A 14,131-nucleotide genomic window follows, 5' to 3' on the forward strand; every position below is an offset into this window, starting at 1 on the left:
GATGACAAATTACCGTTTTAAGGAACTATAATGGAGACCTTTGAAAAACGTGAGAGAACTGAGACAAGCCAAATCTGAATTTCCGAAGCAAACGGGCGAGCAAATAAAATATCTACATCATCAGCAAGCTGGTGTCAGTGCAATGAGTTTTGGTAATTATTGAATCAGGGCCCCATTCTTACCCAGTTTCTGTTTATGTGTATAACATACATGCATACCATGCATCTTTTTGGAAACATATTTGACTCATATTTGACCTTTGACTCAATGTAATGAATTGGTTCCGAATTGTGTAAGTAGTGAAAATGGGCCGGAATTTGGGATATTTCTTCATTTGAATGAGCTACGTGTCCCATTTATTATGCCTGTAACGAAGCGTATATTCTGTACGTGGCCTAAAGGCGCGTTCCCGCACGTACGCCCTGCGTTCACCAACGAGGAACGTCATCACGCAAGCCCCGCCCACCCACGACTGCTGGCGGATAGGGGTGGGGGGTATTTCGTTACCTAGGAAACACCCGTGACGTAGGGCTGCGAAGCCCGCCCACCACAATATCAGCCGCCCGCAGTGTGATTCGGTAGCCATTGTGTTTACGGCGCGACGCTGGTGGCATCGCTGCGACAGCGGGGGACGGACACCGCCGAGCAATCCGACTTCCTCACGCCGGACTTCGGCGCGTCTCGTCTCGTCGTTCTTGGGTCTTCAAACCCTCACGGCCGCACCCCAGCCGGCCTCCTCCCTCCCGGCGGCGTTCCGGACCCCCTGACGAGGGAAGCAGCGGAAGGGAAGACGGCCGCGTAGCCGTTTTATTATTTTATTTTTTACGATACCAGCCCGGCGTCCGTTCCAAGAAACCCGTTCCGATTTAGATGGCAAGCTTCCCAGAGTTTGTAAACGAAAATGAAATAGGTGAGCGGGTTTTTGTGGACTCATTTCTCCGTGTTTGAACGAAGGGACCCAGAATCCTCAGCTCAGTAATTAGCGCGAAAAAATGGCGTTTTTGTTGTGATGATGATGCAACGTGAAGTTTAAATGAATAACCGGGAGTTCTGCGTTCACCCTCCTCCTCCTCGTCCTCCATCCCGGCGAGAGCGGGATGCACATCCACACTTCGCACCCTTCCCCCACCGCCACCCCGAATATAGACCACCATTCACCTGCGCGTCGTTTTTAGCCATTTGCCCGGGTCAATTGTTTTTAATCAGTAAGCCTTTAACGTGGCTTTCTTTCTGTTTTTTTTTATTTTATGGTGCATCAATAATGTGAGCGAGGATCAGGACGGGGTCACACTCGACCCCGCAGACTGTTTATTGTGGTCATGTGTTGCCCTATTGACGTTCCCCTTCGGCCCCCCAGGTAAGGCTAAGTTCATCGGGGAACTGATACCTCCTGCTGCACCCTTCGACCAGAAGTCCGGGCGCGAGACCTGGACGGTGGCCTTCGCTCCGGATGGTTCCTACTTCGCCTGGTCTCAGGGACACCGCGTTGTCAGGCTCGTGCCCTGGTCAAAATGCCTGACCAACTTGTGAGTATTTACATTTACGCCATTTACCAGACGCCCCACGCCCTGGGGACACTCAGGGTTAAGTGTCTTGCTCAGGGACACGATGGTAGTAAGTGGGGTCTGAACCTGGCTCTTCTGGTTCATAGGCGAGTGTGGTACCCCACTAGGCTACTACCACCCATCCAGCATCCGGCGTTCCCTGTTAGAGGGTTTCTGGCGGGACGTGTGTCCCTCGGGTATTTTCTGGTGTGGCGCGTGTCCCTTGTTCTCCCCTGAATGTGAATATTTGGTAATGAGCTTCTCTGCTGTCGCTAGTTTCGGCGCGGCCGGTTTCCAACGTTTGACCACAGAGCTGGAGGCCATATAAGTTCCGTTATCACAACAGAACGGGCCCTCAAGTCGTAAAACGTGTCAAACTTCAACGCCAAAAGGAAATACTTTGGTGGTTAATTGTCACTACAAAGCCAAGCCGAGTCGCCGCGGGTGTAGAACTTGTACATGAACGCAGACGGTCGCTGCAGCTGGCGAAGCCGCTCCGCGCCGCATACTTGTCTGGCGTGCTCTCGGTCGCCGTCTCCCTGGTCACGGCCCGGTTTGTCTCGACGCTCGCCGTTCTGCTCGTCCCGGCGGAAGAGGCACATAGGGCCGAGCGTGCTGCTTCGGCGGCGCCGCGCCCGTTAGCGCCCGCGACAGCCACCCGGCCCTGTTTTTGTGGGCTCTCGTGAGCGCCGATACGGGGGGAGAGGGCAGCGGGCCGGAGGTTAATGTGTAATATTTCAGGGCCGCCGGCGTCTCGGCAGGAAACGTTGGAGCGCGTGATATCGGCTCTGTCCGTTTATTGAACGAGTGCTAATCTCGCTTGGAGGTTAAAACCGGACTGTTCATTTTCTTTCTTCCTTTTGTGAAATGCGACAGAGCTTCTTTGAACGATCCACCTTCTTTTATGATTTATTTAGTTATTTATTTTCATTATATTTGAGGTCATTTTTTCAGTTTACAGACATGCAAAAAAAGAATCACAAAAAACACGTCTCCTTCAGATAGATTCAATACAGCAGCAGTCAACCACGTCACTGTGCATAGGCAAAAAACAGGAGGAATAAATCTTTACACAATGACAATAGAAACACAAATATGAATATATATATAGTCACCAAGATACTTATAGCAAGAGTGATGGGGACAATAGAGAACAAATAGGGTGGTAGTAGCCTAGTGGGTAACACGCTCGCCTATGAACCAGAAGACCCGGGTTCAAACCCCACTTACTACCATCGTGTCCCTGAGCAAGACACTTAACCCTAAGTTGCTCCAGGGGGGGGACTGTCCCTGTACCTACTGATTGTAAGTCGCTCTGGATAAGGGCATCTGATAAATGCTGTAAATGTAAAATGTAAATGTAAATAGGTTTGCAAATGTCAGCACTATCGGTTAGAGAGAAAACAAATGATGGAATAAAATAAAAAGTGGTGTATTAACACCTACACTACGACTACAAGGTTTTAAGTAGCGTTGCAATGATCCGAATTCTTTAACAGGTGATTGAAAAGAGGTCTCCAAGAAGCTTCAAACGTGCAAAGAATCGATTTTCTTGCGGTCACCATACCGTACTGTATAGGCGCTCGGAAAGCCTTATTAAGACGCTGCAAGGAGACTGACGGTCCACCTTTTATTTTATTTTTTTTCCAGCTCGGTGAGGAAGGAGGAGCGCTCCAGCAGGTCCAGTCCGCGCCACCTCTCCCGGCAGAACAGCAGCGGGCAGCCGGCGCCCGGCGAGCCCCGCGAACACACCATCGACTGCGGCGACATCGTCTGGGGGCTGGCGTTCGGCTCGTCCGTGCCCGAGAAGCAGAGCCGCTGCGTCAACATCGAGTGGCACCGCTTCAAGTTCGGCCAGGACCAGCTGCTGCTCGCCACGGGCCTCAACAACGGCCGCATCAAGATCTGGGACGTCTACACGGGTACAGAACCCGCCCCTTCGCAGCTTCCTGTTTGGTGTTTTTTTTTTGCGGGTCGGGTTATGTAAGCCGCTCTCCTGATAGCCTCGTCTCTGGCCGCTGGGCGCGCCTTGGAATGCCGGTCCGGCCATTAATTGCCAGCTGTGCTGCGACGTGATTGGTCGTGTAGCGGTGCCGCCGTTGGCTGTACATTCTTTCTGGGTTACGGTGACCGTCGCTCTGCCAACTTGGCCATGCGGTATAATACACTACCTATATATGTTCATATGTACGGTTTCATAGGTCCGGTTTAATCCCGGAGTGAAAGCGTTCGGCGTTTTTTCAGGCCCAGTGGCGTAGATTTCACACGTAGCTTCTTTAATTTGTCTCTTAACGCGGAAAGCCGATAATGTTGCGATTGTCATCTGGAAAAAGGGGCAAATTGCAGGGATTTGTTCCGGATCAGGCGAGTAAGTGGCGATTATTCTGTTTCCATCTAAAGCAGCAGCGCCCGGGGCGTGCCGTCTCTTGTTCGAGCCGGTAACGCGATCGGCCTCCCGCCCGTCTGGGGAGGCGCGGTTCTTCCCCCAGCGAGGCGCTTTGTCCGCGATATCTGGCCCCTGGGCGCCTGCACCGTTCCAGCTGGAACCTGACCGACGCTGTTACAGGCGACCATCGTCATCATCACGGCCGCTCTGTTCGCTTTTCATCCTGCAGGGAAGTTTCTGCTGAACCTGATGGACCATACGGACATCGTCCGGGACCTGACGTTCGCCCCCGATGGCAGCCTTGTGTTGGTGTCGGCCTCCAGAGACAAAACTCTACGCGTCTGGGACCTGAAAGACGACGGTGAGCTCCACGCGTCACCGTGTCGATTTCACCGCGTGCGACCAGAAACGAATCCCGGCAAACTTTCGCATCTTTGCTCCGCCTCGATCAGCGCGGATCTATTCCCTTTTTCCTGTTATACACATCAAAAGCCCAGGTGTTGCTGGCTGCCTATCGGCCAATCAGCATGCTTGTGGGGTCTCCACCTACCGCGCCGGACTGCAGTAAATCCTGGCGAAACCCCCACTATAGGATTTCGGACGTTCGGCTTATTAACCAGACGCACTTTGAGGGGAGAGCTAATCCCCGCGCTGGCATCGTTTCCACCCCGTAAAGTCCCTTATCGGAACCACGAGACGTGGCACGTTGCCCTGCGGCTGAGGAATGTTAAACCGCCTCCAAAAAATGTATTTCGTGTGTGTGTGTGTGTGTGTTTTTTTTTTTTTTTATTATTTTTTTTTTTCTCCTCCTCCTCCCAAATCTGAGATGTTTTTCTCCGGTGACCTAAATTACGGCAGCGCTGGAAAGAAAGGTTGTGAAAGCGACCGAAGCCGTGCGGCCCCGACCTACCCCCGAAAAAGTTGCGCATAATCTTTGTTTTCCGACGATAAAGAAATGCAGCGGCATGTTGTGATGTGTGTTAACAGTATTGATCGTTCCGACCCTTAAATTCTGAAATGGGAGGTCGCGTCTTACACCACACGCAGTGATTTTATGATGAATTTTTGTCAATCTCTTTTATCGTAATCATCTCATATTTATTTATTTATTTATCTATCTCCTGCTAGATATTGAGTATTGGTGAACAAGCAGTTACGTGATTTTTCATTTTTTAGTAGTCAGTACATAAGTGTGCACATCAAGAATAGAATATGTTGTTACAACCGTTGTATTAACTTTTTTTTTTTTTTTTTTTTTTTTTTTTTGCAGTTTATATGTAGATGTTGTATATTAACCGTGCGTTTTGTTTTGTTTTTTTTTTTTCTGTCTTCCTTCCCCTGTAGGTAACATGGTGAAAGTTCTGCGCGGCCACCAGAACTGGGTGTACTGCAGTGCCTTCTCGCCCGACTCTGCGGTGCTCTGCTCCGTCGGCGCCGGCAAAGCGGTACGTTCCTCCCGTTCCCGTCTCTGCCGTCTTAAAAAAAGGGGTGGGGTTTGTGCTGTGCGTGTTGCCATTGCTTGTGCCTAGTTCCGCAATGACCAAGCCAGTGAGAGCTCAGAATGATCCTATGCCAATCATACTGCCCGGTGTCATATTCCTGTATAAACCTGCCTGTAGAATCTTTATTATTATTTTTTTTTTTATTGTTCTTTTCTTTTTCCTGTTTTTTGTTCGGTTCTCACTTTTTGCCTCACGCCTTCATTATCGATGAGCCGTGCACATGTAGCCTGCAGCTAGTCCCAGGATGCACGGGTCTGTGCTCGTGCTCATCCGCTTCGCACCTCTACCAGTCCACGGGTTTTCATACCCTTTGGATGAACCCAGTTTGAAGCATATCTGCTTTTTTTTTGCATGCTTCTGACCTAGTTTGCCTAGCATTTCGCTGGTGGACTCGTCACCAGATCGAGGCAGAGACGAGGGTTAGGAGGGGCTTTAGCACGTAGTGGCGTAGTTAACCGTAGCCATGTGGGAATGTGGGGTTTAGGAAAGATAAAAAAAGCGGTCCCGCCTCCCCCTCTCTGGCAACAGCCGTTAGCAACTGTCAGGTTGTGTGTCCATAAGTGTCTTGCTTTCCCTGTCCCAGGTGTTGGCAGAGCTCAGTGTGTGAGTGGTTTGGTGGAGCGCCGCGCTGACGTTTAGCGTAGCCGGTGCCAAGCCGCGGGGCACGGCTGCCATGGAGCCGCGCAGGACTCTTGTGCCCGTGCCCCTGCCCACGGGGGCAGCGTTGCGCCTGCCCGCGAGGCGAACCGTACGTAGGTGCTGCCTCCATATCTGTCTACCTAAGCTGTCTGCAGATGTACTTTATTATTTTTATTTATTTTATTTTTTTTACACCCCTCTCTCTCTCTCTCTCTCTCTCTCTCTTCAGTTTTGTCAATAAAATCTACAATATTAGTAATATTACACCCTCCCCCATCCCCACCCTTCCAAAAAACGTTTACTAACCCGTAGAGGGTAGGTCACCATAAACTGTGACTATCGGAAATGCAATGTGTATTCATATTTGTATGTTAGAATTCCTGGAGCACACATGTTAAATAACTACAGGGTGGGCCATTTATATGGATACACCTTAATAAAATGGGAATGCTTGGTGACATTGAACACATTTTATAAGTGGTCAGATACTTGTAAATAACTCATGAAAGAATACAGTTACGTTAAAACCAAGCACACCATTGTTTTTCTTTTGAAATTACCAATAAATATGATGTGTCACATGACCCTCTTCCTATTGGGGGAAAAAAAAACGAAAGTTGGATCCAAGATGGCCGACTTCAAAATGGCCACTATGGTCACCACCCATCTTGAAAAGTTTGCCCCCCTCACATATACTAATGTGCCACAAACAGGACGTTAATGTCACCAACCATTCCCATTTTATTAAGGGGTATCCATATAAATGACCCACCCTGTACACTAAACAGTACTCACAGCCTCATTTGTAATGTAGTCGCAGTGTAGAGTAAAATGTACGTCCTTGTAGTAAAAGTTCCCTAGTTTACACTTACACCCGCAAATCGTACATTTTAAAATGGGGGCATTTATAATGAAAGTCTTACTAGCGTATTGCTTAACGAAGTATACCTTTATGGTAAGGGTAATTCCCGTCTCTTTTCTAGTTTAGCGTTATTTTTTGTGTCCTGTCCCTGTAACCGTAGCGCCCGGCCCCTGATGCCCACTTTTGCCCACTTTATCTGTTTTTATTTATTTGCTTCTCCTCCCCTGAGAAGTCTCAGTTAGCCCTGTTTTGTAATGGAGTTAGCCGTGGAGGGATCATTGTTGGCATTAATGCGAACTGAAAGGGCTCCTTTGTGCCTCGGCAGACTGTTTGCATTCCAATAAAGTCCGCCTTTGTCGAAGCTGCGCCGCCAAACACGATGCGCGTCCCTCTCCGGCTCGTAAAAAGGGCTCGTGGTCCCAGCAGTCAATTTGGCGTCGTTTAAGAACGCCCTTGTGGGCCGCTTCAGGGCAGGAAGAACCGGTTCCATTCGAGCCGAGCCCAGTCGGACTGATTACGCACACACACACGGCCGAGGGCGTGGCCCTGGAAACAACCGGTTTCTCGGCGCGGCCGGACTGCGGTGCAGGCGGCGGCCCCGGCACGGGAGTCCTTTCATTCCGCAGAGGGAGAATAGGAGAAAGCTCAGACATGCGGCTTCTTTTTAAAATGAAACGTCGAGGTTCGCTCCAGTGCAACGTCCGTCCGAGAGCCCCGTAATAAGTAACCGAGTTCACATGGGGCGACCCCGCCGTCAGCCGGGGCGGGGCAGTTACACTCCGTTTGTTCACTAATTCGGCCGATCGATTGGAGCGAAGACAAGTTGCACTGCAGCAAACGGGAAGCTTTTGTGTAGCTTTAATGGCTGTAATGGGAGTTTCTGCACTTGTCACATATTTTGCATGTGTGTGTGTCCTTTTTTTTTTTTTTTTTTAATATTTATTTTGTGTGTGTGTGTGTGTGTTTGCCAAAGGCGTGTACCTTTTGGCCATCAAATGTTCTCTTCTCTTGCAGTATCTGTCTCTCTTCGTAGGCTACCGCCGGCGGCGACAGCCTTTTGTAAACTCGAGTGATCTAAAACTCTGAAAGGGGAAGCCAGTGGAGTAACATTATGTTACCTTAAGTTACTACTTGTTTGTATATTTTACTTTTAACCTTTTGCTTTTGTTGTAGTTAAGTTAAACGTAATTTAACGTAAATGTTCTCATGCTTTAGGCTGTAGTGCTAACTTTGTAATTGATGTTAAACCCAGTTCTACCTGGACATGTAATGTGTAGTAAATTAAATTGGAGATAAAAAGTGTGTAGTTTGTATATTTAACATAGCCTTGGTGCTGGAGTTGTGTTTTCAGTTTTTTTTATCTTAAATGTCATTTGTAAAGCGCCTTGGTGGCTTTTAGCGGGTCTATAACGTGCCCCTCTTGCCTTGCAGGTCTTCCTGTGGGACATGGACAAGTACACGCTGATCCGGAGGCTGGAGGGCCACCATCACGACGTGGTGTCGTGCGAGTTCTCTCCCGACGGGGCCCTGCTGGCCACAGCCTCCTACGACACCCGCGTCATCGTTTGGGACCCTCACCTGGGCACGGCGCTGCAGGAGTTGGGGTGAGGAGTGGAGTTTTGGCTTGTGCAGGATGCCAACATGGTGGCTTTTTCGCTGGACTGCCGGCATTCGCCACGTAGTTGAGGCTTGGAAACAGAATCGTGGAATCTGGCTTCCTCCTTGAAAAACAAGGACTGGTGGTTAACCGGTTATTTATAACTCTACATAAATAGTTTAATCTCTTTAGCTTCTTCTGAACTCGTTCTGCTGGATAATTGCTGCAAATTCGTTTTCACGTCTCCCTCTTAATTCCGCAGGCATCTGTTCCCGCCCCCTTCGCCCATTTTTGCGGGGGGTGCGAATGACCGGTGGGTGCGCTCGGTGGCCTTCTGCCATGACGGGCGGCACGTCGCCAGTATCACGGATGACAGGTGAGGCGTCTTTGCGTGGAACTGTTTTCCTTTAAAAGGTTTTAGCGCCGAGGAGGGAGTCGAGCGCGGGGGCCGGTATCTGCCGCGAAACGCCTCCAGCGGGGCTCTCTCAGTCTGCTGTTTATGGCCGGGGCTCACATGGCTCCCACATGACCACCATTAATCATGGCGAGGCGCCCGTTTTCTGCGCCACTCCCCCATGCTGATTGGACTGCTGTTGCAGAGTCGGGGCGTGGAGAACTTTGCGGAGCCTCGAAAGCCCGAAAAACAGCGTGCTGGCACTTTACAAAATGGCTGACGGACAGGAGGAGAAAGAAAGTTGTTGTTGATCTATAGGAAAGTTTTTTTTTTTTTTTTTTTTTTTTTTTTAAATACAGGATTTTTTATTTGTGTGTGTGTGGGGGGGTGGGGGGGACATGTGAAGAACCCCAGATAAATGCATATTATTTTTAATTATGATTATGCGACAGGTAATGGATGGATCAGCTGTGTGTGGGTTTTTGCAGGCTGGTGCGATTCTGGTGCATTGATGAGAAATCCCCCCAGGCGGTCGGCCCCCTCGCCAACGGCCTGTGCTGTGCCTTCTCTACTGATGGTAGCGTCTTAGCAGCCGGGTAAGCGTGTGTGTGTGTCGGGAGGTAACCTCTGACCCGTCCTGTGGCCAGTTGTCATCTTCAGCTGTCCCCTCTCTCTCTCTCCACCTCTCCAGGTCGCGAGACGGCAGCGCGCATTTCTGGGCGTGCCCACGCGGCATCGCCAGCCTGCAGCACCTGTGTCGGATGGCGCTGAGGCGGGTCATGCCCACGCAGCAGGTCCGCTCGCTGCCCATCCCGTCCTGCATGCAGGACTACCTGGCCTACAAGACCATCTGACCCTCCGGCAGCACGCTGTCAAAGCAACTCGATATCATTTCTAGAAAGGAGAAGAAGAAAAATAATTTTTTTGTATTTATTTATTTTTGTACGTTTATTCTTCTGACTGAGGTGTCCATTTTCTCGTTATTGAATAGTGAATATCTGTTCGACGCCACTGCTTTCCACCTAATAACCAATCCAATTCCGGCTCAAACCCCTAACAGCTGATTTAAAAATCCCTTCAACGAAGGCAATGTGAAAGAAAGTAAGGAGTTCCTCCTCCTTTTAGAAGGACTGAGAATCCTGGGCTGAAACAGCGTGTGAACGTTATGAGGGAATTTTTTTTTTTTTTTTTTTTTTTTTTTTTTTTTTTTTTAAAACTCTCTTCTGCTGTAGGCATGTGCCTAGACCCTTCGTAGAGGGACCGTGCCTTCCCCGTCCGTCTCTCAGAGCTGAAATCGCCCGGGCTGCTCGCAGTGCTGCACTCTGTTCCGCCAGCTCACCTCCAGCGTATGGCATGTTCTGTCCTGCATCGTTTAAAAAAAAAAAGAAGAGAGAATTAAAGAGGGCGGGGACGTTTCCTATGATGTACAAACAATTTGTAAAGGCGTTTCAATGTGTGCATGTGTATATACCTTATTTTGTTATATCTGATGAGTATTATGGATGCTTCTGTCTGTAATGTGAGACAAGTTGTGTGAATTGGGGTTCTTTAAGGTTCTGTTTTTTTTTTTGTTTTGTTTTTTTTTATTTCCTCATTAGACCATCAGTCCCATCACTGCGGACGTGGTTCTAGGCAACCAGGGGTTCTTTTTCCATAAAAGCCTCACCGTTGTATCCCTTGAATTTTCTACCTCCAACAAAACTGCTGGAATCAGTGTGGCTGCGAGACCGTGCCGTAGTGATGGGCGTGTGCTTGGCGCGGTGCCCCGTTATTGAGCTGGTTTCAAGCAGCTCTCATTGGACCGAATGTGGGATGGGCGAGTTGAGAATGTGAAGGAGTTTTTTTTTTTTTTTTTTTTTCTCTCTTCCTTCCCTCCTTCTTCTTCTCCTCCTCGCCCCATTCTCTCTGTTCCTCCTGTTTTGCTGGTTAAACAATCTTGGCAATAATAGTTCTGCTCTTTCATTTACCTGAGCTGATGGCCAAAGTTGCTTTCTGGGTCCTGTGTGACCTGTGAGCGGCAGTCAGTGTTGAACTTTCCTTTCCTCCCGTGGTTCGCCAATACTCGATCACTCGTGTGCTTGATCCAGACATAAAAGGACGCAGCCTGTGGCTTGGCGCTGAAGAATGCCTGCCGCAGCAATCCGATATCTGCTCAGAAGCGAATGTATTTTTTTTTGTTTTTGTTTTTGCAGTTGAAATAAAAGCTTATTCCAAATAACCTCCAGCTGTTCCTTTTTTATTTTCCCCCCTCAAAAGATTCAAGATTTTTATTTGTTGCCTGCAACACAACACGCAGCGAATCCTGCATCCTGTGCATAGTTAAAGTAATAGAAACAAATAAAATAAAAATAAAGCTAAACAAGCAAGCTGTAACGCAAAGATATTCATCCAAGATGATGCTTATGGTGGTGTCACTCTTGGCATTATTGCAATGAAGATCTGTGTAGGGGTGTGAGGTCAGAGTTTCGTTTACGTGGCATCTGGCTCTGAGGTTTCGGCCTCGTCGTTGCCTCACCGTGTCCAAACCGAGCAGCTTGCGCCCTCGCCGGGCGGTGGGCGGGCTGGCTTATCATTGACAAGGCCTGGTTAATGCCGGCAGGTTAAATATTAAGACGTGAGACCTTGGGGCCGAGGTACAATGGACTGGCTCGTTGTACTTCAGTGTGGGGACACGGTATCCTGATTTCCACCCTCCAGTCCCAGTCAAAGAGAACAGAACCTCCAAACGCCATACGTTTCACCAAAAATCGCTGTGCACGAGGCAGAATGTTGAGAACCAGGAAAACCCATCTGATCACACAGACACCCTACAGCTGACAAGAACTGGATCAGGGGGCGAAGGAGGATGGTGCCCACGAGAAGAGTAGAAAATGCACAGGATGCATTATGGGATGAAGGAAAGCCAGTGGTCAACCTTCACTCCTGTATTCATGTAGAATTATTTAAATTATTTAAATAAGGGACCTTATTACATGAAAATGTGACTTTGTTAGATTATTTAACATTAATATGAGTTCCTCGAGCCTGTCTATGGTCCTGCAGTGGCTAGAAATGGCGATCCGTGTAAAGAGCGCTTCAGAGAGATCAGGAATTTGTCTCCTTATGATGTCATAAGGGGAAAGGTTACCTCCCGTTTCTCATGCTTTTTCCGCCCAGAGAATTTCCCGCCGCTCCCCTTCTAAACGTGCGAAGCATTGCAGTTGCTTGGCGATTGGATGTGAAAATGAGGACAAATTCATGTTTTAAATTACGTCACGCACGACTCCAGGGGGTTCGTTTTATTTTTTTCTGGAAAAAACACTGACACGACTTCCTGTTTGCACCAGGAATTTTGGTTGGTGAATGGTGTTGATGACATTATTGAATATGAATTTTGACTTCAGACTTCAGATACAGTATGAGGGAATCACTAAGAACACTATACAAGCAAAAAAATAAAAATAAAAGTCGTAATAGGGGACCTTTTAAAAAGTTCCATCGTGCATTTGAAATGCAGGCATGAAAAGGAAACCTGGACAATGTGACTGGAGTTCAAAGGGCCATGGTGGCACAATCCTGGAGAACTTCAGGTCATCTCATCCATGGCCCAGCACCTTTTTACAGGATGATGCCCCCTGCTGGGCACAACGAGCACGTCTTCCGATTGCATCAGCAATAAAAAGCCTGAAAGGAGGTCTCCAAAAACCCACAATGGATTGTCAGTGTGTGACATGGAGGTCACAGCTCTGATTGTGGCCTTTCTTTTTCGACGGAAATATAAAAGCGAGAGGACGTCTGTCCTTGTGAAAAACTGAGCCGAAACTGGTGGTATTTTTAACCTCGTGGTGATCTTACGTTTTTTTATTTTTAAAGACCATGTGACTCCCCATTAGGGTCAGTGTTATATAAAAAAGTGCTATATAAACGTACATATCAATCACCACCAACACGATCCAGTGTTTGTTTGGTATCTGCACTACACCATATTTAATATGGAGGTTATCACAGTTTATCTCTCTGGTACGAACGACAAAGGCCAAATTTACTCAAGATAAAAGTCAAAGGGAACACGAGGCTTGGAATCTAAAGAATACAGAGCAGCATATGGAGTGTGTGATTCAGGGGTCAGAGCTGGTACAGCTCATCCGGCGGAGCACAGTCGGAATTCCACAACATTCCACATTCCGGTTTACTGCGTTCATCAACAGAGTCATGAAGGCAACACCAACCATGACCAGCTCCACCCGTGGACAACTCCATGATAAGATAAGATGATGGTTTATTAGTCCTACAACTGGGAAATTTATGCCGTCATGGCAGAAAGTGGACAGTACTGTACAGTGCTGTATAATATGCACCCTAAAGGGATAAGGTCAGAGGTGATGGTCAGCACCAGCTGGACTCTCTTCTCACTTCTGCCGTTCATGCCACACACAAATGTCCCATGCAAGAAGATCAGGGCACGGGAGAGTTTATTTCAGGAATGTTTTCAGGGACGTTTCTGGCTGGACCCCCTCATCGGTGACGTATGTCCATGCTCACTGTATCCTCTTCCTGCAATTGTTTCCACTTCCCGTTCGGTGGCCTCAGAATCTTGGTGTCACTTCCTGCACAAGCCTGAAAGATGCCCTTCTGAACATCCAAACTTGCATTTGGCTCATTAGCTTTGTTAGAATTTATTTTTTTCATTTTATTGATGAAGTTGTAATAAAGGAGGGAAGAGCTGGATATGGTTTTATATATAAGATTATATTATACTACTTTTTGTTATATTTCTTCTTTTTAAAACACAGATTTGACATTGAAAAACAGTGAGATGCACACACACACACACACACACACATATATATATATATGTATACACATATACATATTACATGCAACTATTCATTATATTATATTATGTTATGTTATGTTATGTTATGTTATGTTATGTTATATTACACGTGTGGAAGAAAGAATTAGAGAAGGTTCTCTACCAGCAGATGGCAGTGTTCTCTTGTTTAAGAACAGGAAATTCTAGACATTTTAGTCACTAAAACATGTTTAACATAGTTTAGTCTCCCACACTCCCGATTTCAGCTCAGTTTTGTGCATATCGGTCTATTCCACCTCTGCAAGCCACTCATCTTGGGATCAGAAGCCAGAATCATGTCATATAGGCCACATTCCAGATGCCAGATGAGGGAGACGGTTGGCTTTTCTCTGTGGAACCAGACCGTACTCAC

The 14,131-nt window shown here is 47.8% G+C and overlaps 1 protein-coding gene across 1 annotated transcript; it reads left to right on the forward strand.

Annotated features, from left to right (window-relative positions):
* The first annotated feature begins 555 nt into the window (after window positions 1-555).
* Window positions 556-11,143, forward strand: wsb1 (WD repeat and SOCS box containing 1). The gene is made up of 9 exons (XM_029001625.1): window positions 556-910; window positions 1,358-1,526; window positions 3,195-3,466; window positions 4,160-4,291; window positions 5,275-5,375; window positions 8,365-8,537; window positions 8,793-8,906; window positions 9,413-9,520; window positions 9,616-11,143. The coding sequence occupies exons 1-9, from the start codon at window positions 871-873 to the stop codon at window positions 9,776-9,778; spliced, it is 1,272 nt and encodes a 423-aa protein (XP_028857458.1). The 5' UTR covers window positions 556-870; the 3' UTR covers window positions 9,779-11,143.
* Window positions 11,144-14,131: the final 2,988 nt, after the last annotated feature.

The sequence above is a fragment of the Denticeps clupeoides genome, chromosome 13 (assembly GCF_900700375.1).
Source record: "Denticeps clupeoides chromosome 13, fDenClu1.1, whole genome shotgun sequence".
In the NCBI taxonomy this organism is placed as follows: Eukaryota; Metazoa; Chordata; class Actinopteri; order Clupeiformes; family Denticipitidae; genus Denticeps; species Denticeps clupeoides.

Excerpts from the sequence above, each read along its gene's own strand:
- wsb1 (XM_029001625.1), top strand. The coding sequence starts at position 871 with ATGGCAAGCTTCCCAGAGTTTGTAAACGAAAATGAAATAG. Across the intron at positions 1,527-3,194 it reads TCAAAATGCCTGACCAACTT|CTCGGTGAGGAAGGAGGAGC; the intron begins GTGAGTATTTAC and ends TTTTTTTTCCAG. Across the intron at positions 8,907-9,412 it reads GCCAGTATCACGGATGACAG|GCTGGTGCGATTCTGGTGCA; the intron begins GTGAGGCGTCTT and ends GGGTTTTTGCAG.